A 23,387-nucleotide genomic window follows, 5' to 3' on the forward strand; every position below is an offset into this window, starting at 1 on the left:
TTTGGAGCCTCTGGGCTGCGCGCTGCTTTATGCTATTAGATCAGCACCTCCCACAGGCACTGACTGCCCCCATTCCAAGTGCCTCCGCTGCTTGGAGCTTCCCAGCAGCAGGAGGAGGGGTAGGGTGGGGCAGCACTGGTTAAACCTCAGGATGGTTAGTTTTCTCGTGCCCTTAACGTAAGGGTGGGCAGAGAGAGGGAAAAAGGCAGCTTTGGGTCCCAGAGGGGGCAGTTCCTCTCGCCTGGACACTTCAGGCTCAACAAGGGTCTATGCAGGCCTGTCCCAGCTACTCCTGTCTGAGGCTACACCTGCCAACCAAGGAGCCCAGGGCCTCCCTGCTGAAGCCAGCTGTCCTCAAGGCACAGGATCCCCCCCACCTTGGGGGCCGGCCCCCTGCAGCTCCTAGCAGTCTCCAGAGGGAGTCCTTCCCCCCCCTCCCCCCAGCCTGGATTCTGTCCCATTCTGCTCAAGCATCTAAAATCAGCTAGTCAGATGCTCAAACTGGAGAGTTTGAGTGATCTGAGCCTATCTCCCACAGGCAAAGATGACGAAGATGAAGGACGGCAACCCCACGTTAGCCCAGCCCCCCACCCCCGCAAGTGAGACAGCTTGACCACAGCTGTCCCAGCTGCCCTGCTTTCCGACCTTAGCTGTTACTCACCCCCTTCCCCGAAACAAGGAGGCCACTGCCAAAATGCATTCAGAAGGGCTAGAGCTTTAGTGGACATTCAGCAACCTCTCAGCTGAAGACTTTTCCATCTTTTTCCAAGGGAGTCAAGCTGGCAGCATCACCACCCCAGTGGATACTGAGGGACAGGTGAACAGGATGAGGGAGGGGTGTAGCACCCTGACTCTCCGGGGCCCCCGAACAGGGCAAGAATGGGATGCTGTTAAATGGTGATCGTGGACCATTCGTGCTGGGGGCGGGGCTGGGGTCTAGGGCACCATCCTCCACCATTTGAAGGCAAAAGGCACCCGGCGGATGTTGGCACAGGAGCAGAAGTCTCCAATTTCAGTCAAGTAGCAGTCGAAATCGTCGATGAAGGTGCATTGGAATCCCAGGGGCTCCAGCAGCTGGCAGACCTTTTCCTCCAGGCAGCAGGTGCCATTGATCCGGGGCCCGAAAGGCTTGGGGATGCCCAGGTTTGTGCCCATCACGATTATCTGCAGCTGTCAGAGAGGTGTCAGGATGAACAGGGGGCAGAGCTGGGAAGGAAAGGCCCCTGTCCTTCTTCTAGATCAGGAAGGTCACTGGATTCAGTGCAGGGGAAGACAGCTGCCTCCGCGTGGCTGGGCGGAACCAGGAATAACAAGTCCAGGGACCCCTGCTCCAGGCCTGTGCTCGGACAGATGGCACTCAGCAATTGGAGCAAACACCAAGCCACTTCTTAGCCCTCCAAGGGCTCCTGATGTGTTTCAGTAACACAACCAAACTCCTTCGTGGCCGAAGTCTTGGCTTTTCCAGCTTCCCCTGGTCCTTCTGCTGCTGCCTTCTCCTGTCCTGGCCCTTTAGTCTTGTCTGGGCCATAATCTTGCCTACTTTGACTGCACTGCGCTCCCGCCCCCAGCTCTGTCATTGGACTTTGGTCCATTTTTCATATCTCAACTCCAGCATCTCCTCTCCCTCTTCCCACCGCTACCCACAGCTACTCCCATCCCAGGGTCTCTGATCAGCTCCATTTCAGGCCCAGAGGGCCTCACTGGACTTGCAAAATGAAAAGATAACCACGTGTGATGATTGAATGCAAGGCCTGTGTCCCTGCGGCTCAGAGAACAGGTCTGCAAGTGTTCAAGGAATGGATGAGCCCAAGCGTCTCAATTCATTCCAAGTGCCGACGTGATGGGTCACAGCTGTGAGAAAGGTCAGGTGTAGGCCACGTTTGGAATAGACTTAGTGTAACAAGGGTCTCCTACATACCCACACCCAAATTCTCAATTCCTACTCTAGATAGGTGTTTAAATACTTCTGAGTTCTGAGTAATGGGGCTCAGGTGAGTGGACAGGAAGACCCCATCAGGGAGTTCGCCCGTGCTCTCATCGCAGATGGCTTACCACCCTCAGCTCTCCGAGCACAGCGCCCCGTCTGAGGTGGGCCGCCTCGCGTCTACCTCCTAAGTGTGGGGATTAGCCCGGGGTCCGACCCAGCCTGGGCCCTGCTCACCTGCTTCTGGGAGGGGTCCTCCCACACGGCAGAGGTCTTTCATGTCACTTCCTCTCAGCCCACCCCCCACCCCTGTAGTCTAGCACCATGTCCATCAAGAAAGCCAGACAGCCCCCACCCCCACCGCGGGGACGCCTGGCCCGCCCCCTCACCAGGTCCGGGAAGTAGGGCCTGGCGAAGAGCTTCTGGGTCTGCTCGCTGGAGGGGACGTTGGTGAGCTGCTCCAGGCAGAAGAGCTGAGGGATGTCGATGATGTCCTTCTCCACCAGGCCCAGCTCCCTTTTCAGGATGTCACGATTCAGATTAATGCAGTTCTGAGGGGCAGGAAGGGGCCGGGAGGGGCGTGAGTTCATGGGTAGCGAGACAGCTGCATCCTCTCTTCACTGACTGCGGGCCAGGAGCTGTGCATGGCGGGCCAGCCCACAGAAATAGGGGCTCAGAGAAAAGGCCTGGTCTCAAGAGGCCAGGATCCCTCAGCTAATCAGGCCCAAGGCAGCTACTAGCCCCAATTCTATTGTCATTTGGGGCCCCTTGGCCCTCAGTTCTGGTCAGAGTGGGGAGCCAGGGCAAGAATAAGTCCTCAGACCAGGCACTCGCTTCCTTCCTTAGGAAGGGACATGAGCCATGGACCCCTGGGCACTTCCCTGCTCAGATCAGCTAATACCTGACTCCTAACCATCTCGTAGGTCTTGACACAGGGCTCATGACCTCACACCCAAGGGTGTGTGTCACCAGGGCTCAGGCATGCTGTTTTGACTGCACTCCTGGCCGCTGCCCGCACTGCCCTGCCGGGGGGCCTCCCCAGTTTCAGCCGAGGTCAGGGCATGATGCACGCCTTGGCCAGGAACCATGAGGACTCGGTGGGCCGAGTGGTCTTGGGCTGACCAGGTGACCTCAGGCACGTCATTGCCCTTCTTCAGGCCCTGGCTTCCCTGTTACAGGTTGGATTTTTTCTGGGAACTGCTTCTCAGCCTGTGATTCATGTTGAAAGAGAGCTGAGGTGCTGGGTGATTCTGAGACGAAGGGCTGCTTCATCCAGGAAGCGTTGAGAAGGCCCTGGTGTGTTCAAGTCTCAGGTGCTCAGTGCTTCCTAGAGAAGCTGTGTGTTTGTGTGTGTGTGTGTGTGTGTGTGTGTGTGTGTGTGTGTGTGTGTGTGTGTGTGTGGTGGGTTGGTTGTGTGTGTGGTGGGTTGGTTGTGTGTGTGGCGGGTTGGTTGTGTGTGTGGCGGGTTGGTTGTGTGTGTGGCGGGTTGGTTTGTGTGTGGGGGGCGGGTTGGTTTGTGTGTGGGGGGCGGGTTGGTTTGTGTGTGTGTGTGTGTGTGTGTGTGTGTGACGGGTTGGGGGTGTGTGTGTGTGCGCGCGCGCGCATGCATGTGCCGGGTTGGGGGTGGTCCTCTGCCAGGAGGATGCTGAGCTACTGCACTGGCTTCTGGTCACACACTAGATGACTTGGGAGTCACACTCCAGTTCAGACCTGGTTCCCCAACTCATCAGCTTAAGCTGGTGGTTTTCCTCTGAGCCTCCCTCTCCTCGTAGACCAGATGGCTCTTACCTGAGGGTAACTTTGAGGACCAGAGTTAAGGTACCGCGTGTGATGCTGGGTCCCAGCTGTTGCTCAGTCAGGGACCCACTGGTGGGATTGCCATTGCCTCCCCCTGCCTTTTGGAGAAGGTCCCCCACATCCTTGGCCCGTACCTCCACATAGTCATTCTGCTTTCTCATGTTTTCATCAGCCAGAAGTTGGTTGATGGTACTGGCCTCCCTCCCTGTAGAAAGAAGGAGAGGGCGGACAGGCCTGCAGCCCAGGGAGCGGGCAGCGTTGTCCAGGGCCGGGCACACTCCCGCCCTGGGCACAGCCAGCCGGTGTCTTCTCAGACCAGTGACTATGGTAGATGCCCGGCTCAGCTCCGGGGACCCATCTAGGTCAAATGTCACATCTGAGGACCAACATCTGGGGTCCATGGAAGCCGAGGGAGGACTTCTGCCACAACCAGCCACTCAGTCCCTGGTAGGAGGGGAGTAGCCTCTGATGGGCTTTGAGAGACAGCCTGGGACAGGTTAGCAGTTGACATCAGCCTCCACTCAGCTCTCACCTGGGCACCTCCGTGTCTTCTGACCAGTACAACCTGGCTGCCTCCCACCTGTGTCTTGACCAGGTTAACTTCGTCCCTCAGTTGCCCAGTTCATCAACTGAGTTAGCACCAGGTCTTCAGCATGTGGTGTGTGACAGGCGGCTCATGCTCAATGTCACCTTCCATGAGCACTCCTGGACCATGTGATCCTGGGCCCCATCCCAAAGGTTGATCCAAAATTCTGCATTTCTAACCAGCTCCCGGGTGGTGCTGGTGCTCGGGCCACACTTGGAGTAGCGAGGTTCTTGACAACTCTGACACTCCCACTCCTTTTCTAGGTCCCCCAAAGATTTAGGACAACTGGTGTGGCACCAGGCTCCACAATGTGTGCTTGTCCACTTATGTCTTCCTTCAGGGTGACCAGGAGATTCTGAAGTCCCCACGCCCAGGTACTGAACCCAGCACTCCCTGAACAGGTCCAGACACTAGTGTTGGTAGCATCTGGTTTGTATCTTACTCCCCCTCCTGCCACCACGTGGAGCCGTCTATTTGCTAATGAAGGTCCCCTTCGCATGTCTTCTAGGGATGCTGTCATACAGCACGTGTGAGGCTTTCATGCTTCCCTGAGATCCCTTCTACCAGGAGGAACCAAGTGGAAATGGCTCTCTAGAAAGGGCATCCGGGTCAGAAGGGGCTGCCTCTGCTCTATTGTGAAGGATCCTCTTACCATTAGAAATGAGCTGATCTTTTCTAACCTCTTCAAACAGAGGCATGTCTCCATAGCCCTCCTTCTGTTTCTCCTTGAACAGTTTGTAGCAGGAGCTGGGGCTAGCCAGGAGTAACTGGAAGTCCTAGGAAACAAGGAACTTGAGTCAGATGCTAGCTTCCCCTCCAGAAGTTTCCAAGATTCTCCAGAAGAGGGCGGGAGACATCCTCTCCAGCCCCCAACACAAACCTTTCTCCCCTCCTGCTTGTACTGTGCGGGGATGAAGCACATGAACTCACAGATGTGACCCGCCATCAGCCAGTCAGAGAAGAGTTCCACCGGTGCTTGGACTTGCTGGGCATAGAGGAAGTCCCGGAGGGCCTTACTCATGTCCCGGCCCTCCTTGCTAAAGGGAAGACGGAAAGAACAGCTCTCAAGCCAGGCATGGCCCAGATGAGCTGCCAGCTCCTCGGTGAGTGCCAGCTACCTTCAGGTAACTGGCTGCTCCAACCACTGACTGGCCCATAGATGGTTATTAAGAATCCCTAACTGTGGCTCAATTCAGGACTGAGCCAAGGCGTTCTAGATAAAGACTGAACCCCGGGACACAAGTATTTCCTGGATTTGGATTAATGGCCACCAAGAAATCTAGCCACACATCCTGTGGCAGGAACAGCCTGTCAACTGTCAACCAAATTTTTCCTGTTTCAGTTGAAACCCTGAAATCACCACTCCGAATGTGTCCTTCATCAGCTTTTTCTACCTCAGTCTCCCACGTGAATGGAAGACACAGATCAGATGTCTTGACATGACCGTTTAGGTCCAGAGCAGATGACCTGCCGAGTCCTCTGGGAATCAGGTCCACACAGCAGAACTACCAGGGTCCCTCCAATTTTAAGACATTTGGCCGCCACCTGGCCTCTTGCCTCACCTGGGGTAAAAACTGCCGCCAATGAGGATCCTGCCTAGGGGGTACTCTTTCCCTTCGACCTTGACAGGTGGGGACACCATCAGGTTCCCAATGGAATCCATGCTGGCCACCCTATGGTCCTTGGTGCGCTGGATTATGTAGCCAATCCCCGGGCTCTGGAGGAAGACCCAGCCGGGGTAGGGGTGTTAGGAGGGATGGGCCTTAAGCCTCAGTTTTACCCTAGTCCAGACTCTCAGGTAGACTCCCCCACCCCCAGTCCCCCGAGGCCACCTGGGCCCTACCCCACCCCAGCATCCGTCACTTCTAGGCAGGCACCAGGCCTGAGAAGTTGGACTGAATTCAGATCAGCTAAACTGAGCCCCTCACCAGTGAATATTTCATGGGGAAATCTTCAAGCTTGAGGGCCCGAGGGGTGTCGAGGACCAGGGAAACAGTCTTGTGGGGAGCCTGGGTGTAACAGAAGGCCATTTCATCCTGGAGGAGACAGAGAAACAAGGTGTGAGTTGCTCTCGCGCCATCAGCTACTTTCCTTGCCCCAGTTTTCCAGCCACAGTGCTCACCGGACAGGGACCACCTCCAGAGAGAGCCCCCTTCTTCCTGCCAACTCCTGCTCAGCCCTCAAAACCCTGCTCGGTCATTCCTCCTTCTTGGGGGCATTCCCTGACCTTCTATTCATCAGGTTCAAAACCTGATGAGTCACTGAAGAGTCTTCTTTTCCTCATCTTCTGCAACTCAATCCATGAGACCAACCTTGTTGGCTTTATTTCCAAAACATCTCTAGAACCATTCAGGGGAAGCCACCTAGGCGAAGGTCACCTCTCCCGCATGCTCCTACATGGCCCTCCAATCGGCATCCCTTCTATTCTCCGCCATTCCTAAAGCTGGCTCTCTTTCTCAGCCAGAGGTTTTTTTTTTTAAATTGCAATTTTGTTTTGTTTAATTTGCAATGTTGTTTTAGTTTCTGGTGTATAGCATGGCCATTCTGGTACATAGCATAGTGATTCAGTTATACGTACATTTATTCTTTTTCGTTATAGGTTATTGCAGGCTATTGAATATAGTCACCCGTGCTATACAGTAGGACCTTGTTGTTTATCTGTTCTGTATATGATAGTTTGTATCTGCTAATTCCAAGCTCCTTCCGCCTACCCAGAAGGTCTTTTTAAAACTTAAGTCAGAACGTTCAACTCCCCAGATTCATACCATTTAATGGCATCTCATCTTGCTTTGGATTTTTTCCTTCTCTTCCTTACCTTGGCTTAACAAGTTCCCTGATACATAATTTAGCTCTTACCTTTGATGTTTGTTCACTCTGATCTGGCCACACGAGCCCTCCTGTTCCTCACATCCTCCAAGCCCACCCCCACATGACGATCTTCAGTCCGCTGGTCCTGTGCCCGAAGGGTTCCTACTTCCATGCCACCCCACAGCCGCCACCTTTGCACGGCCAGCTCCTTGTTTCCTGAGTTGGACGACTTCCCTGACTACCCCAGTCACCTAGAGTTTGCTCTAGTAACTCACTAGTCATCTCACTTTCTTGCTTTCACAGCACTTAGCGTTCTATCACTGTAGGAGCAGGAGCAGTATCTGTCCCAGTCTCTTTCATCTCTAGGACTTAGACGGGTGCTCATTATTTGCAGAGAATAGAGCGCCAGACCTCAAAAGATTGGGCTCAAGAATTCCTGCTCTGCCACAGTTGGGCTGGACCCTGGGGCAGTGCCCCGGCTCTGTCAGCCTGGAGCTGTCGGCATCAGACCCTCACATGTCTGGGGCTCAGGGTTAGGTATTCTGTCCTCTTGAACATGCACATTCCGGAACGGGAGGAAGTTGGACTCTAAGCTTTACCCCTTAGTAGCTGTGACTTAGAAGGTCATTTCATCTCAGCCCCCACTGAGATCCTAAGAACAAAGATGCCTCTGGTCATTCTCAGCTTCACCGGAAGGTTAAACGTAAGCTGGTGAAGTCTGTATGCGCCGCCCGTGCTGTCTCCCCCCCCACCCCGTTACCTGGAGCCACCTGCCCAGGCGGTTGGGGTCCTCGTAGACGGATGCCACCTGGCTGTTACTCCTCTCACTCAGCAACATCACCGTGTTCACAAACCCCTGGACCTGCAGCTCCCTGCCACGGGAGAGAAGCCGGCTCTGGGAAGACTTTCGAGGCTCCCCCACTGGTGGTGGCCTCGCTGTCCCAGGGGAAGGGGGCCCCCACCTGTGAGGTCAGCAGAGCTGCTGCCCCCCCACCTCACGGAGCACCAGCTTGTAGCTCCGGGTGTGTCTTGCCCAGTATGACTCGATTTAGCTCACGGCAGAGTCAGGTCAAGAATAGCTAATGTCCATCTCTGCTCTGGTGGCCTAGGACCCTGCTCGTAGCCTCCTCTGCAGTGACATTCTACCCCTGCCCAGGCAGCCTAGGAACCACCCCAGGCTCTCCTGCCTCAGTCTACCCAGAGGGCTTTTCTCTCCCTGAAAGGGCTGTATTTTTCTCCCCAAGAAGCTGAGTGCCCCCTTGAGATGGTCAACGAGGTTGTCCTATTCATATAGGTGGCAGGAGGTGGGTCTTGAACCCCGAGGTCTTAGTGCCATCATGCACAGCACCGGGCTTACGGTCCACAGTGGCCTTTCATTTCTTGTTGGAGATGAACAGTGATGTCTGAGGCTGACGTTAAGATCTCCCATTTTATAAACAGTCCTCATGAGTTGAATGCCAGCAATGTCACCACTGGGAGTGTCAAAATTCAGGTTCTTGTCTAGTTCTAGGTCCAAAAGAACTTGAACTGCTATTCTATGCTATTCTTCCAAAGAACCTATTTCTTGAGTCTACACAGACAAGACTACAGGAAACTGACCAGCCTGACGAGGTCTGGAACAGTCTGACATGTGTTGGGGGGAAGGAATGTAGCCCCAGTCTTATGGGCCATCTGTGGCTAAGCTGGATCAAGCCATGCCTGAATGCCACCCCTGTGGGAGAGTCTTAGAAAAGTCAGTTTTAGCAGATGACTCCTGTGAATGAACTTCTGTCTTCAGATACAAAAATAAAATATGTTATCTGGATATCTATTATCAGCAAAATCCCTCAAGCTCTTCCCTTTTACCATCTCATTCTGAAATCTGGTGTCCCTCCGTGGACCCTACTTCCCTAGCAGCCCTCTCATGGAAGAGCCATTTTTCTTCCCTCAGTGCAGCCAGGTCAAACTTTCAAACCCACCCCTTGGGATCACTTTCTGCATGGCGACCTCCATCTTGGGAAATCCAATGGGTATCTTACTTGTTTCCTCTCGGAGTTTCACATGGTTGGCCCCTTACCTGGTATCACCTACTCTTAACCTCTAGGTCTCTGCTCTCCTGGTTTTGATCTGAACTCCCTCTTCCTTCTCAGGCTTCTTTGCTAGGGTCTTGTCTGGAGACAAGTTGGATTTCTTCAGAGCTCACTTCTCAAGCATCTTCCCAGAATACACTCCCTCCTGCCATGAACTCAGCCAGGCCTGTGCCTCTGAACCCTCTCCACATGCCAGGGGTACCCAACTCATCGCCAGCTGCCAGACTTTCCCTTGGACTCCAGATACTTAGAAAGTTCCTGGATGTCTTCAACTTTAAGTCACCAGAACCAAAGCACTGATTTCCCTGACCCCAGGCACCACCATTCATCTTGTTACAGACCCCAAACCCAGGGGACACACTTGGTTTTTGCACCTCATGCATCAGCTAACCTTGCAGGTGAGGCGGGGTTGGGGGGTCCGGCCCTCTACCTTCCAAGCAATCCTGAATCTCACCACTGTGCTCCTGCCACCCCAGCCTGAGACGCTGCTGCATCTGGCCCACACTATTATAAGAGCTGAACTGCTTTCTGCCTTTATGTGTACCCCTGGTTTTCCGCAAGGCCAGAGTGCTTGCACAGACAGAACCCTTGGTGGTTTCCGATGGGTTTTACCTGCCAGGGTCTTTTCTCCCCTTCTCCAGCCACAGAGTCAGAGACCCGTCCTGGCTTCCCTGCTGTTGCTGTGGCCCTTACCTCTTCAGGCCCTCAGCCATTCAGGAGACTAACAGACCCCAGACCCCACCCACAACAAATGGGCAGCTTTGCCCAGACTTTGGCTCCTCCCCTTTCCTGGGGGTGGGGCCGAGCCTTGGGACTCCCCGACCTCAGCCTCCATTGTCAACATGAAGCTGTGGCCGCAGGGGAAAGCGTTATCCCCAGATTGAAGGAACCAGGGCCCCTGATTGCCACTGTAGGCATCCGGGTGGGAGAAGGTTAACTTTAAACCACAGGGTTTAGGGGTCTGTTACAGCCCCAGAGGCTGTGCCCAAACATACCGAGCCCACGAGGCCCTGCCTACCGGGGCCCTGTCGTCCCTCCCTCTGCCCCGCCCCTCCTGGTTGGCAGGCCTCCTTGCTGTCCCTGGAAAAGTCTCACCCTTACCACTCCATCCTTTTACCCAGCTTTCTAGCGCTTGATTCTCCCTGAAACCATGCTGTGTGCGTCTCCCCGTAAGAACAGAGGGGGACTGTCTGTCCACTGCTCCAGCCCTAGCCCTGGAAGTGTTAAGTATTCAGACGAGCATCATGATGACTGTCTTGGGGGTGGGACCAGGCGGCTCGGGTGGAAGGACGTCACCTTCCTGGTGAGAAGTCTAGTCATCTCTACCCACCTGGCCCCACCGACCGACAGGATGGCGCAGCGGTTATGGAAGTGACCCGCACGGGCAGCTGGAGGGTTTCTTACCTGCACAGGTAAACCTCTAGTGGCATCTGAGTGGTGGGAATGAAAATGCAAGGAGCTACCCGGAACACCACCGTGTCTTTGTACAGCAGGGTCTCTGGAATTAACTGCGATACAAGATGGGGTCCTGCTGGTGACCTGGTTCCACGTCTCCCCTCCCTACCCCACCCCCCACCCCAGGGCCTGCAGCTGCTCAGCCCAGCACACCCCAGGCCCTCCCCATCCTCTGCAGCGCTCTCTCCCGAAGGTGGCCTGACACCCTAGCTCCACTCACGCAGCCCCAATTTCCTGCCTCCTCCGAGGGCCCTGTGCCCCCCCGGGGACGTACCAGGTCTTGAGACTCTTCCACCAGGGAGACCGAGTAGGAAATCAAGCCTGAGAAGCTGGCGGACGGGAACTCCACAGCTTCAACGTAGAAAGTTTCCATCAAGTTCTTTTCGAGGGGGGCAAACGTATAGGTGTGCCAGTCAGGCCCCAGCACCAGCTCGAAGGAGCTGGAGCTGTCTTCTAGGAGAGAGAGAAGGACAGACCGGCTGCTGAAGGAGCCCAGTGCCTGTCACCACATCCGATGGCACGTTCCTCAGGTCGGAAGCCAGGCCCGGAGCCCCAGGAGAGTGGGGGCCAAGCTGCCTTCCTGGTCCCTGGGTCTCTGGTGTTTCAGGCTTAGTGGACAACAGGTCTTTGTTCACAAACCAGGGCCAGTTACTCACCAACATGCTTCAAAAACCTATTCTGTGTCAGGAGCTGTGACGCAGGTAAAACGCCAGCCTTCAAGGGGTGATGAATCAGTGGGGGGTTCTGGGCTTTGACCAGTTTTGGGGAGAATGTCCTGAATCTTAAAGGTGTAATTGTCCAAAGGTGGGCTTGGCAGCCTCGTCGGAAAAGTCTGATACAAGCCTGGGCCCTGGCCTGGTTCACTGGCCTCTTGCTCTGGACTGTAACACAGTAACCACCTGAGTGGGGCTGCCCCTCCTCAGGCAGCCTTGAGTGACAGGCAGTTCTGCCGAAGACCCTCCTCACAAGCGCTGGCCGCAGGCTTGCCCTTGGTCTGGCTGGGCCGGCTGGACAGCCCCAGAGCTGGGGGAGCACCCATGTGGCACCCTGCTGCTAGTCTGCCTGGAGGCTTCCTTGCTGGCCTGAGCCAGGCCTCGAGGGGGGCGAGACCTGACAACTCCACCCGCATCTCCATAGGCCCCCAGCCCAGGGCTCTCAGCAGGTGGGCTGCGAGGTTCCCAACCACATGCACTGGGTCATGGTTGGCCACCACCTGGTCTCTCTCCAGCTGCTGGGGGCCTTCTCAGATCTCTGCTTGCTTGTTCTCAAGCACAGCTAAAGGTTCCTTGTGGATTTTTTACAAGCCAGCAACTGTGGCAACAGATTCATTTGAATCCTCACCACCCTTTAGGGAAGGTGCTGGAATGATCATCCGCCGTTATATGGAAAAGGTGGCCTGAAGCCTTAGGACCCGGCCAGAACACGGTGTCCTTTAGAAGGCCCTTCCTGCCGTCAGCCTCACAGGCTGGCCCTGCTCCCACTCACTGCTCAGCTGGGCCTCTCTGAACTCTCCCCGCCTCCACTCCCTGAGCCCCTGCTTGGTCCTCGGCCATCTGTCCACCTGCTCTAGGCTGTGGGAGCAGGTAACACGCCTCTTCTTCCAGAGCTGGAGCCCCAGGGCCCAGAGCCAACACTTCTTTGAACTATGTTCCTTCTTCTTGCCTTCCAGGTACCACTGCGCCTGGAGGTGTGGCAGGTGCCTTCTGATCTTTGCTGGCACTTCTAGACCATTTCTTCCTCAAGAATCCGAATCCCTTGGAAGGATGTGCTCTCAGGTAATAATACCTGAAAATGCTGCCACCTGACCCCTTCCCTGCTGTCCCTGCCTGCCACCCCCGCCATCCTCCGTGGATTGTTCTAGCACTGGCTTGTCTCCACCACTAGTGTGGTCGTTACCACTGACACCACAGACCAGACCATCCAGTCTCTTCTTCGACCTGACTTCAGTGAACTCGAGTTCTGCACCATCTCAGACACCAAAGTCAAGGCTCATGGCCCTGACACCACCTCCAAACAGATCTGACATCTTCTCCCAGCCTTTTCAGCTCATCTGAGCTCTCCGCCCCAAACTTTCTTTACTGCCAGTTCCCACCCTTCACCCTCACTCCTTTCCACCCTCCTCACCTTCCAAGATCCATCACTCAACCCCTCCCTGCACACACGGTCAGCTTCCACACCAAGACCTCAACTCTGGCATCGAGAAGCCACCACACTGAAAGACCTTTCAGGATACGATCCAGCCTCAGAGAGGGGCCTCAACGCTACACAGAAGCACCATTTTGTGTCCATGAACACTGCTCGTGTTCCCTTCTCAGCCTGATGTACTTGTTTCGACAATTTCCCTAAGTCTCCCCACCTCCGTGGGATCAGTCCTGTCTGCACACAGATGTGCTGTGTTCCAGAATCTTCAGATACTGCCTCCCCAACGCCAGCCCCCACCCAGTCATTGCCTCCAGTGGTTCCCTTTATGGTAGGTTCCTTCCCTGGTCTATATTCACTGTGCCTGCTGCCCATTTCACTCTAGGTTTTTTTTTTTTTCTTTTAAATCCCCACTGTTCTCATCAAGGTCGCTAATGATTGGCTTTGAAAACTGAGACTTTCCCATCGATGCAGTATCTTAGTCTCTTAATAGCACTGGCCACAGTTCATCACTATGTTCCTTTTGTTTCTAGAACCTTAGGCTCTTTCAATTTCTCTGAAACTTCTCAAACTCCTATGCTATATCTTTTTAGACTAGAGGCTCTCAAACTTCAGGTCACTTCAGAATGACCTGGAAGACGTGTTAACGCAGTGTGCTGTTTCCCTGCCCTAGGTTTTTGAATACTCTAAGTTAAAGGCAGGTAGGTAGCTCAAAGTACAGAATCCTGAGCAGGTACACAGATCGCTGGCCTCTTGAACATGCTCTAAGGACCTCCCAGCCCAGCCCAGCCCACCTCAGAACTGCCTAGACGTGGTGGGCTTCGTGGGGCCAGAGCCATCCTCATGGCCTGAACCGGGCCTAGGCCTGTGGTTTCTAAGGCTCACTTCTAGCCCGCCTGTAGAAGGACCACATACAGCCTGGGCTGCCTTTTCTGCTAGACCCAGGTCACTTCCAAGTCCAGCTGTGACCTATGGTCTGTGGAAGAGACGGAGCGAAGACTTGGAGCCAAGGCCTCTGAGTGTGGATGAAAAGTAGCTGAGATGTGCCCTCCCATCCTGGAGACAGAGAAGGTCCATTATAAATCACAGGGCTCCCCAGCTGCCCAGCTGAAGCAGCTGGCTTTTGAAAAGGAGGTAGTGGGGCGAGGGGGTGATGGTAGAGCTCATGCTTAGCATGCACGAGGTCCTGGGTTCAGTCCCCAGTACCTCCTCCAAAAATAAAATAAACCTAATTACCCTCCCTCAAAAAGTAGTTTTAAAAAAAAGGGAAATAGTAAAGGGTTAAATCTCAACTCTGAAGCACTGAATACCAAATCTGCTTAGGTTTGTTCAAGGGCATTTTGCTGGCATCAGACATGTTCCCTTTCTAAACAAGCAGCCCTCTGTGCCTTCATCTGTAGAACAGAGACAAGCCGCCTGCCTGCCAGGTAAAGGGCTGTGGTGTGGTGCCTGGATGGACAGGCTGGCATAGCTGTGGCTCTGGCTTCCTGGACCCTAAATTCTAGAAACCTAACGTAGTGGAGTCCTGGCTAAGGAATAGATGGATTTGTACAAAGGCCAATAGGCACATGAAAAGATGCTCAGTATCACTAATTATCAGAGAAATGCAAATCAAAACTACAATGAGGTATCACCTCACACTGGTCAGAATGGCTATGATTAAAAGGTCCACAAACGAAAAATGCTGGAGAGAAGAGAGAACACTCCTACACTGCTGGTGGGAATGTAGTTTGGTGCAGCCACTGTGGAGAACAGTATAGAGGTTCCTTAAAAAACTAAAAATAGGGTTTCCATACGATCCAGCAATCCCACTCCTGGGCACATATCTGGGGAAAACTAATTCGAAAAGATAAATGTGCCCCAATGTTCACAGCAGCATTATTTACAACAGCCAAGACGTGGAAGCAACCTAAACGTCCATCAACAGATGACTGGATAAAGAAGATGCGGTACATATATACAATGGAATATTACTCAGCCATAAAAAAGAATGAAATAGTGCCATTTGCAGCAACAGGGATGGACCTAGAGATCATCATACTAAGGGAAGTCAGACCGAGAAAGACAAAAATAATTGATAGCATAGGATACTTGAAATCTTAAATGACATAAATGAACTTATTTACAAAACAAACAGACTCAGACATAGAAAAACTGTGGTTGCCAACGAGCAAAGGGAGAGAGGGATAAATTAGGAGTCTGGGATTAGCTGATACAAACTATTGTATACAAAATAATCAACTAGGTCCTACTATAGAGCACAGGGAACTATATTCAATATCTCAGAATAACCTATAATGAAAGAAAGTGTAACTGAATCACTTTGCTGTACACCAGAAACTAACAACGTTGTAAATCAACCATGTTTCAGTTGAAAAGAAAAAGCATGGATTTGCACGGCAGGAAGACTGGGGAGAAGACAGTCTCTAATCTCTATGGGGCGACAGCTACCGTTTCAGCTAACACCCATCGCTCCTCTTCCAGCTATGAAAATCCTGCAGGCGGGACCTATCCTGGCCCCCACTGGGGAAAGTGCTTTGGAGGCACAGTGACTCACCCATATGTACAGACTTAGCCTATGGTGAAGGAGCAGCCAGAGAATCCCAGGGACACAAGTCCGGCTATAACAGACCCTGCCCTGCAGCTCTGGGTCCCCAGCAGGCTTCTGACAGAGACCCTGCCCGGAGTAGATGTGGCCACAACTCGCCCTGGCCCGCTGAAAAGCACTCACTTTTTGGCCGGTAGACTCTCGCCTTCTCCGACTCTTCCTTGGAGGTGTGGAGAACCAGCCGGTATTTCTTTAATACGCAGCTGGGCCCCTCAACTTTCAGTGTCATCTGGGACAGACCCTTTATTTCTGAGCAAAAGACAAGGATAAAGTTCAGGGCCTTCTGGAAGCCAGTGCTCCATGGATGGAGGGAGCAGCTGGGCTGGGGGCTTGTATACTGGAGCACCGAGGACCCTCTGCCTCCCACTCTGGTCCAGGCCTGCATCACGTCTGTTACTTGCTCCCCACCTGGCCACAGGCAACTTGCCACCCCCGGGGCCCCACTTTGAGTGAGGTTGGCATTCACCCCATCGGTTGTAAGGAGTAGATGGTCCCCTCACCAACACCTAGAACAGGGCCTGGCATGGTCAGTTCAGTGAGGGTTCCCCTCCAGCTTTGGTGTGAGCCAGGACATCCTGTTCTACTGCTGAGACCTGGAACCTAGGTCCCAACCACAAGTCAGGACCAGATCTCAGAGGGCTTTTGGTAGGACAGTCAGGGTCCTCGCCTTCAGGCTATGAGACAGTTTTTAGGAAGGGTCTTGCCTACGCCTCTCGTGTCTTCATTTTATCTTCAACCACCTACAAGGCCGACTGTATCATCCCCATTTTACAGATGAAAAAACAAGACCAGGGAAGTTAAGACACTCAAGTGCATGGCCAGGAAGTAAGTTTGTTATCTGATGTCAGAGCCGGTGCTCTTGCCATGGGGCCAAGTGGCCCCCTTTCTTTCCAGTTGCAAGCTTCAAGCCCTCAAGCCATTGACCAGAGACTGGATGGGCCCAGGGCAGGGACATCAGCCTGGAATCAGGGTTTGCTGAGGGGTGGGGCCGTGAAGCCCCAGGGGAGGCGGAGCCCAGGGAGGAAAGGGGGTGATGCTCCCTGGTTGGCGGCCTGTTCTCACCCTCCATAAAGAGCAAGTTCCCACTCTTCTTGTCCACAAGCTGGCCCATGTCGGCAGGGCTACAGTTCACAAGCAGGATGGCGCCCCAGCCACTGGGGCCCCAGACCCAGTTTTTCTGTAAAGAAGACAGGAGTGTTGGTTCAGCCGGAAGCCAGGTAGGTCCTCTGCTTCCCCTCGTCAGGGGCAGAGTCAAGCCTTTCTCCAGACCGACAGGGACCTCTAGGTCAGAGCTCACCAACTCAAGTGCCTATAGGAACAGGACAGTACCATCAGGTAAGCGGGCCAAGAGGAAGGGGATCTCTAGATGTGGGTTACAGTTTCCTATCTTGTCTCAGTGCTGGGGTGGGCAGGATCTGCGGCAAACCGGAGGAGACATATCCCCATCAGAATGGGGGCAACTGACCCTCTGGTCTAGTTGGCTACACCACCAAGCTAGGATGCGAGCTGGGTACCACCAGACATTCTAGTTTTTTTTTTTTTTAAAGCTAGAAATGGACATTATTTGTTCTGATCTGTATTGCAGCAGTTTGACTTAAGAGACACTATGAAGGCCAAGTGGAGTCTGTGGGCCAGATCTGGCTCCTGGGACCCTGGCCCTCTCTGCTCCCTGCCCCTGGCAGCCTCACCTTGGCCTGTTTGTCACTTGCCATCTCGACGTGCCCGCTGCGGTAGATATCCACGTCCAGGGAGATCTCTGCAACAGGAGGGGACGGTCTCGGCCACCTAGACCTGCGGATGCAGCCTTGGAGGTACGGCCCCAGGGCTGCTGCCCAAGGCTGGCATCAGGGCCCTCCAGCCTTTGGGGCATGCTGCTGGCTCAGCAGAAAAATGTGCATCAGAGGCAGAGGGCTTCTTGTGAGCCAGCCTGGGGAGGCCCAGGTATTCATAAATAAATAAAAACCTAATTACTCCCCCAAAAATTTTTTAAAAAAGAGGGTGGGGAGTGGAGTTTGAAGACAATATAGGAGTAGGTCTATGAATAGACATTGTAACATACATGCACCCCAATGTTCATAGCAGCACTATTTACAATAGCCAAGACAGGGAAACAGCCTAAATGTCCATCAACAGGTGACTGGATAAAGAAGTTGTGGTATATTATACATAATGGAATATTAGTCATTAAAAAGAATGAAATAATGCCATTTGCAGCAACATGAGTGGACCTAGAAATTCATATTAAATAAAGTCAGAGAAAGACAAATATCATATGATACACTTATATGGAATCTAAAAAAACTGATACAAATGAACTTACAAAACAAACAGACTCACAAACATAGAAAACAAATTTATAGTTCCCAAAGGGGACGGGGTGGCGAGGGATAAATCAGGAGTTTGATATTAACAGATATGCTACTATATTTAAAACAAACAAGGACCTACTGTAGAGCACAGAGAACTATATTCAGAATCCTGTAATAACCTATAATGGAAAAGAATCTGAGAAAGAATATATATAGTTTTAAAAATGATATTCTATCTTGTCCCTTAAGAGAATAGACATTACAGCTTGTTCCTATTAAGGGAATAGACGTTATAGTTTGTTCTGGAACAATCTAAAAGAGGAGAGGGAGGGGTAGTGGCTTCCTACATCAGTAAGAATTGCTGAAGGACTGTTCTTGAACAAGTGAGAGGGACAAGAGTCTGGTGTCATAAGATTAACTTGGGATCAGATGCGTCATCCATTGTAACAGAGGAAGCAGAACGTAGGACCCGGACATGGGTAGGTGGGTGATGTGAACACGCGGTCGTTCTGATTGCCTCTCGGAATGAGGTCAGCGGCAAGCATGGCAGAGAGGTGACCGAGCTTTGCAGGACCGTGGGAGTGGGTACTGAGTGAATCCACGGGATTCACCAGAGGCATCTTGGTCCAGGTAGAGCCCCCTTCAGCTCCTCTTGCTTTGGCAAAGCCCACTCCCCACCTCCAGGGATGGGAGCTGCACTCACCAATGCCAGTCAGGTAGAGCAGAGCCGTGGCCACGGGCACTTTCTCATTGCACTGGTAGTAGGAGACCAAAATCTGCAGAGACAGCACCCAGAACCCATGGGAGCACTGGAGGGTAGGAGCAGGGCCCCAGGACATGTCCCCAAGTCTGGCCATTTGACCTTGGTCTCACATTTCAGCTTTTGAGCATCCAGCATCTCGCTGCGAGCCAGTACAGGGCCACGGACTGTAATAACCCTTGTGTACAGCCTGCTGTGACCCTCCAAGCATTTCCACACTGAGGCTCCACAACCCCCGACCCAGGTGGGCTGTACTCCCAAGGGCAGAGAGATCGAGGGACTAAATCATTCAGCCAGAAAAAAGCACAGCATAGGATTTATGATCCAGGCTGTCCAGATCTAGAGGTCAAGACTTAAGTTCTGCTACACGTCTTTCCCACTACACCTGCCCTCCGAGGATCCCACCTGTTGTCCCCCTGACATGGGCTGTGAGATGTGGAGCCTCCAATGGGTTAAGCTGTTCAAAAGAAAGTGGGACACCTGGGTGGGGACTGGAATGGGAACTCAGTCTTTTCTGCGTCCCACACCAACCTCTGCTTCCAAGGACCCTTTATGCTTTAGGCAAAGACCTGCCCTTCAGCCACTGGCCTTGACCACAGGCCTTCATCGTAAACCAGGGAACTAGCTGCAGCCAGGAATAAGCATCTCACTCTCGATGGTGCTGGAGGCTGAGCCCTGGGCACAGAATGCGCCTCAGGTCCTCTGGGCTCAGCTGGGACCCATCACAGCCTTTATCTTTATCTGTGAGATGCTCAGTCTTATCTAAGTAGACTTCCTGCCTCTTAGGAAATTGCCTGCCCTTGGCACAGACTGTCGAATGGGATGTGTCCTCACCTGCCACCGCCCCGTCATCCGAGCTTAACCCTCTAACTACCAGCAGGTTCTGCTGACACAAGCCCCTTGGTCCTGAATGGGCTTCCTCAGCTGTTCTCACCCTCAGCTTCACATTGGAGTCACCTGGGGAGCTGTGAACTCCAGAAGCCCGGGTCCCACCCCAGGAGGTTGATTGGATTGGCAGGGGGTGTGGCCTGGGTACTGAGTGGTTCTAATCACCAGCGCCTGACCTGAAGAGCCTTTTCTACCAGGTGGGTATCTACCTCCCTCGACCCCAGTGCCCTGTTAGGGAGACAGCTTGCCCAGGAGGAAGGGCCCGGACTTGGGCTCAGATGCTGGATCTGTCCCACACTTGTTACGCTGTTTAGGTTCAGACAGGTCTCTGTGCCTCTATTTCCTCGTATGTAAAAGGAGGTAAAGCCAGCCTCCAGAGATGTGACTCAAGATACCTAGTCCTCAGCATTTAACACATGGTAGCTCTTCAGTTTTATTAAGACCTCCTCGTCGGAAGACCAGCCTTAGCCAAAAGGCCCATTTGAGTTCTGTTGCCGAAACCTTTCAAACCAGACTTCAAAAGCAGCAAATCTGGAAGCTAGTGTCGTGGTCGAAGCACATTCAGAGACACACATACCTGAGCTCGAATCCCTGTTCTGCCAATTACTGGCTTGGTCAGAGCCCTTCCCTGACTCAGAACCCCGTTTCTTTGCCTGTAATATGGGGTCACGGTGTGTCCCCATCACAGGTTTGTTGCAAGCACTGAATAAGAACAGACATGCGAAACATTTGGCACTGGATTTCTCACAGACTCAGGGCTTGGGAAACGCCAGTGGTCAGGAGGGAGGCCCCCAGGGTGTCAGCTCCTTCCCTGGGAGAGTCCCCCTCACCTTCCCCCAAGACCTACCTTTTCCTCGTTGATGGCAGAGCTGGGGGATGTCATCTTCACCAGCACGTCCATGGGATGCAACAGGGGCCACCGGGCCATGGCAGCCTCCTCCCTGGCCTTTCCTGGGACTGTATTGTGGATGTCGACCAGAACGCCCAGAGAGCCACTGACGGTGAAGGACTCACAGTTGGGAGGGGCACACCTGGTTTGCCCGACAAGGAGATAGAATTTAGGGCATGAGAACATTACCTTCTCAGCCTTGAGTGCAGTTGGCATGATAGGGGACTGCCCCCCATCATCTCTCCTCTCAGGTGCTGAAGCAGGGCAGTTTTGGGGGTCCTTGCAACTTCAGCCTTACTCTTACATGCCCTGCTCCAAGGACCCCCGTGTCCTCCCTCCAAGCTCCAGCCCAGACTGCACTCTCCCACCGATGCTCTAGAAGTTACCAAGTTACATCTTATTTATAAGCTCCCAAATCCCAAGAAGGGGAAACCATTTGTCTGAACCACAAGGGATCCCCATAGGTGAAAAACATGGCCTGGGACTTGGAACATCTGAGCTGTGACGTGGGGGGAAGACGTGGCTCCTTGTGAGCAAGTCCTCACCTCCCCACTGATGGTTCAATCTACAGGGGCCTCCTTCACTTAATCCTCATGTCTGCCTTGAGAGCAAATCTCACCCCCATTTCACAGGTAAGGGGACCGAGAGAGGGCAAGGCACTTGCTTCTAAGTCCCCATGGCCCATGAGAGGCAGAAGCCAAATTTAGGTCCAAATCCCACAGCATCAGGACTAGGAAGCCCTTAAAGACCCAAACTAGGCTCTCTGAGATGAGGCAGGACGGTGGAGGAAGATGCAGAAGATGGAGGTAACCCCCGACCTGCACATAGTCCAGGGGCAGCCCTAGGAAGGGAGCCAGGCACCAGCCTTCCTGCCCAGACCTGCCCCCAGCCAGCCTGGCAGAGCCCCCAGCTCCTCACCCACTGAGATCTAAGCAGATCTCCATGCCCACCACACAAATGGCATGAGCAGGACTGTCCAGGGAGAGATGGACGAGGCTCCGGAAGGACATGGCACAGCCTTCCAAGCTGACCACCCCCAGACCCGCACAGCAGCCCTCAGTCAACACAGCGGCCTCAGGTGATCCTGGGACGCCCCATCTCCCTCCCCTCTTATGGGCTCAGGGCATCTCCAGCCCGCCCCCTTGTTAAGGAGGCTTGAGTAGCTGCCCAAATGTAACTGATTTTCTCCAGGAGGCTTGCTGGGAGGAGCAGAGATGCAGAGGAGGATGCTGGGGAGAAGCAGCTGGGGTTAGAGTCCGTGCATCCCTATTATTAAAGAGCTGGTGCCTGCAGACCTGAGGAGGCTGAGGCTGGCTGCCTGGGTCTCTGGTCTCCAGCTGGGAGCAGACAGGGGATCTGGGAAGCTGGTGATTGGGACTGGTCAACCCGGCCCTGGAGGACTGACTCAGCTGGAAGTTGTCAGAAGCAATTATCTGCAGGGGGTACATGGGGCCGTGGTCAGGATAGGGGCACGTGGCGACATCTCTAGCTCTGGGACCTCAATTCTAAGGTGTATGTTTCTTGGAAATTGACAAGGTAAGATACAAAGTGCTGGACTAGTGGTTCTCAGTGCTCTGGTGGTTGCAAATATGATCCAAGGTGGGGGTCTTGTTAAAAGTTGCAAATTCCCGATCCTGATTGGTCTGGGATGTGGTCCAGGAGCCTGCATCCCCTCTTCCATGTGATTAAGGGATCCTTGTCCACAGCTGTGTCACCAGCTTCCAGCAGGGGTCTGGCAGGTATTGGTGGAATGAATGAATGGAATGAGCTGAGGTCACCAGCTGCTTGCTCCCCATCTCTGCCAAGCCCACTGAGTGAAGAAATCAGAACATCTGCTCCAGCCCAAGGGCCTTACCAGCTCACCTGAAAACTGTTCATTTTATGTTTTAAGTGTGAGTCATGGTTATTTTCAAATAGGTATCACATTCACACGGGTCCAAGTTCAAAAGGGGTTTGCAACACAATCTCCTTCCCTCTGTCTCTCACCCACTCAGTTCCCTTACATGGAGCCAGCCAGGGGCATCAGGTTCTTCTGTCTCTTCACGCAAATGTTACACGTGATCAAGCAAACACAAACATATATCCTCCCCTCATTCTTCTTACTTTTACATAAATAGGAGTCTATGTGACATAGTATTCCACACCTCACCGTGTTCACTTTGTACTACAAATCAGAGAGAAGTTCTTCCTTTCCTATTGTAAAAAAAAGCATCCTGGTCATTTTTCATGGCTGTAGAGTATTCCAAGGAGGGCTGCCCCATCACATATAAGCGTTTGTTTTCATTTCAGTCTGTTGCCCTGACACACGATGCTGTGATGAGTAACTTGTGTGTGACAACCTGGGGGACACAGCTGGGTACTGAGCAAAGACTGCTTGGGGAGCCAGGCTTGTTCAATTCGGTATTAAAAATAAAAACACCCTTTTTTGGAAGTTTTAAGTATGCAGCATAACTGTCAGGAGTAGCTTATTTGGGGGGCTCTTGGAGGCAGAGGGTGGCCAGGAGGACCCTAAAAGCCCCTCTGGCAGGAGGAGCTCAGCATGTGTATGGTCTCACCTCAAATGGTTCAGCCACACCCATCTGCCCATCTACCTACACACAACACGACCAGAGGCGGGCTGGAGGGAGGGGATGGTCTGACGGGGGAGAGCTCGCAAGGGCTGGGCTCAGGATTCTGCAGCAGAACAGTTTGGGAGCTCAGTCCCTCCCACTCTCCGGCAGCCCTGCCTTGAGCAGGGCTCTGAGTATAGTGGGGCGGGGTACTCTCAGCCTGGTGCATGGAGAGCTCTCAGGGCACGAGATGGACCTGCAGGGATCTAGAGTCGGTATTGCTCCCCTCCCGGGGGCTTCCTGTTCATCACTGAATCCCCAGTGTCCACACAGGGGTCCTGGACACAGTAGGTACTCAATAAATTCTGGTGGCCCAAATGAATAAATGACCCCCACCCCCCAAAAAAGCTAGCCCAGCAGGCTTCCGCAGGGCTCTTCAGTGAACTGAGGGGTCTGTAACCCTAAGGCAGCTTTCCATGGACTCCCATGCTTCCTTTCATGCTTATTCAGTGTAGGACGTCCTCCCTCAGCTCCTCAATGAGGTCATCAAGTCCCATGGTCACTTTGGGTCACTGGTGGGCACCGTGGTGTGCCATCTAACCCCAC

The 23,387-nt window shown here is 53.3% G+C and overlaps 1 protein-coding gene across 1 annotated transcript; it reads right to left on the reverse strand.

Moving 5' to 3' along the window:
* Positions 1 to 936: 936 nt before the first annotated feature.
* Positions 937 to 21,260, reverse strand: PADI6 (peptidyl arginine deiminase 6). The gene is made up of 16 exons (XM_006196702.3): positions 21,151 to 21,260; positions 20,191 to 20,374; positions 18,399 to 18,471; positions 17,075 to 17,142; positions 16,449 to 16,563; positions 15,510 to 15,635; positions 10,914 to 11,092; positions 10,589 to 10,692; positions 7,876 to 7,987; positions 6,236 to 6,343; positions 5,870 to 6,024; positions 5,188 to 5,344; positions 4,960 to 5,083; positions 3,856 to 3,926; positions 2,314 to 2,475; positions 937 to 1,170 (listed from the first exon to the last, which is right to left on the reverse strand). The coding sequence occupies exons 1-16, from the start codon at positions 21,240 to 21,242 to the stop codon at positions 937 to 939; spliced, it is 2,064 nt and encodes a 687-aa protein (XP_006196764.2). The 5' UTR covers positions 21,243 to 21,260.
* Between the last annotated feature and the right edge of the window lie 2,127 nt (positions 21,261 to 23,387).

Source organism: Vicugna pacos, chromosome 13, assembly GCF_048564905.1.
Source record: "Vicugna pacos chromosome 13, VicPac4, whole genome shotgun sequence".
NCBI classification, from domain to species: domain Eukaryota; kingdom Metazoa; phylum Chordata; class Mammalia; order Artiodactyla; family Camelidae; genus Vicugna; species Vicugna pacos.

What these genes read in the sequence shown, in the direction of transcription:
- PADI6 (XM_006196702.3), bottom strand. Translation starts at nt 21,242, where the DNA reads ATGTCCTTCCGGAGCCTCGTCCATCTCTCCCTGGACAGTCCTGCTCAT. An exon ending in ATCTGCTTAGATCTCAGTGG is followed by an intron (nt 20,375 to 21,150) that starts GTGAGGAGCTGG and finishes CGGGCAAACCAG; the next exon opens with GTGTGCCCCTCCCAACTGTG. An exon ending in CTAGAGGTTTACCTGTGCAG is followed by an intron (nt 7,988 to 10,588) that starts GTAAGAAACCCT and finishes CTCCCGTGGCAG; the next exon opens with GGAGCTGCAGGTCCAGGGGT.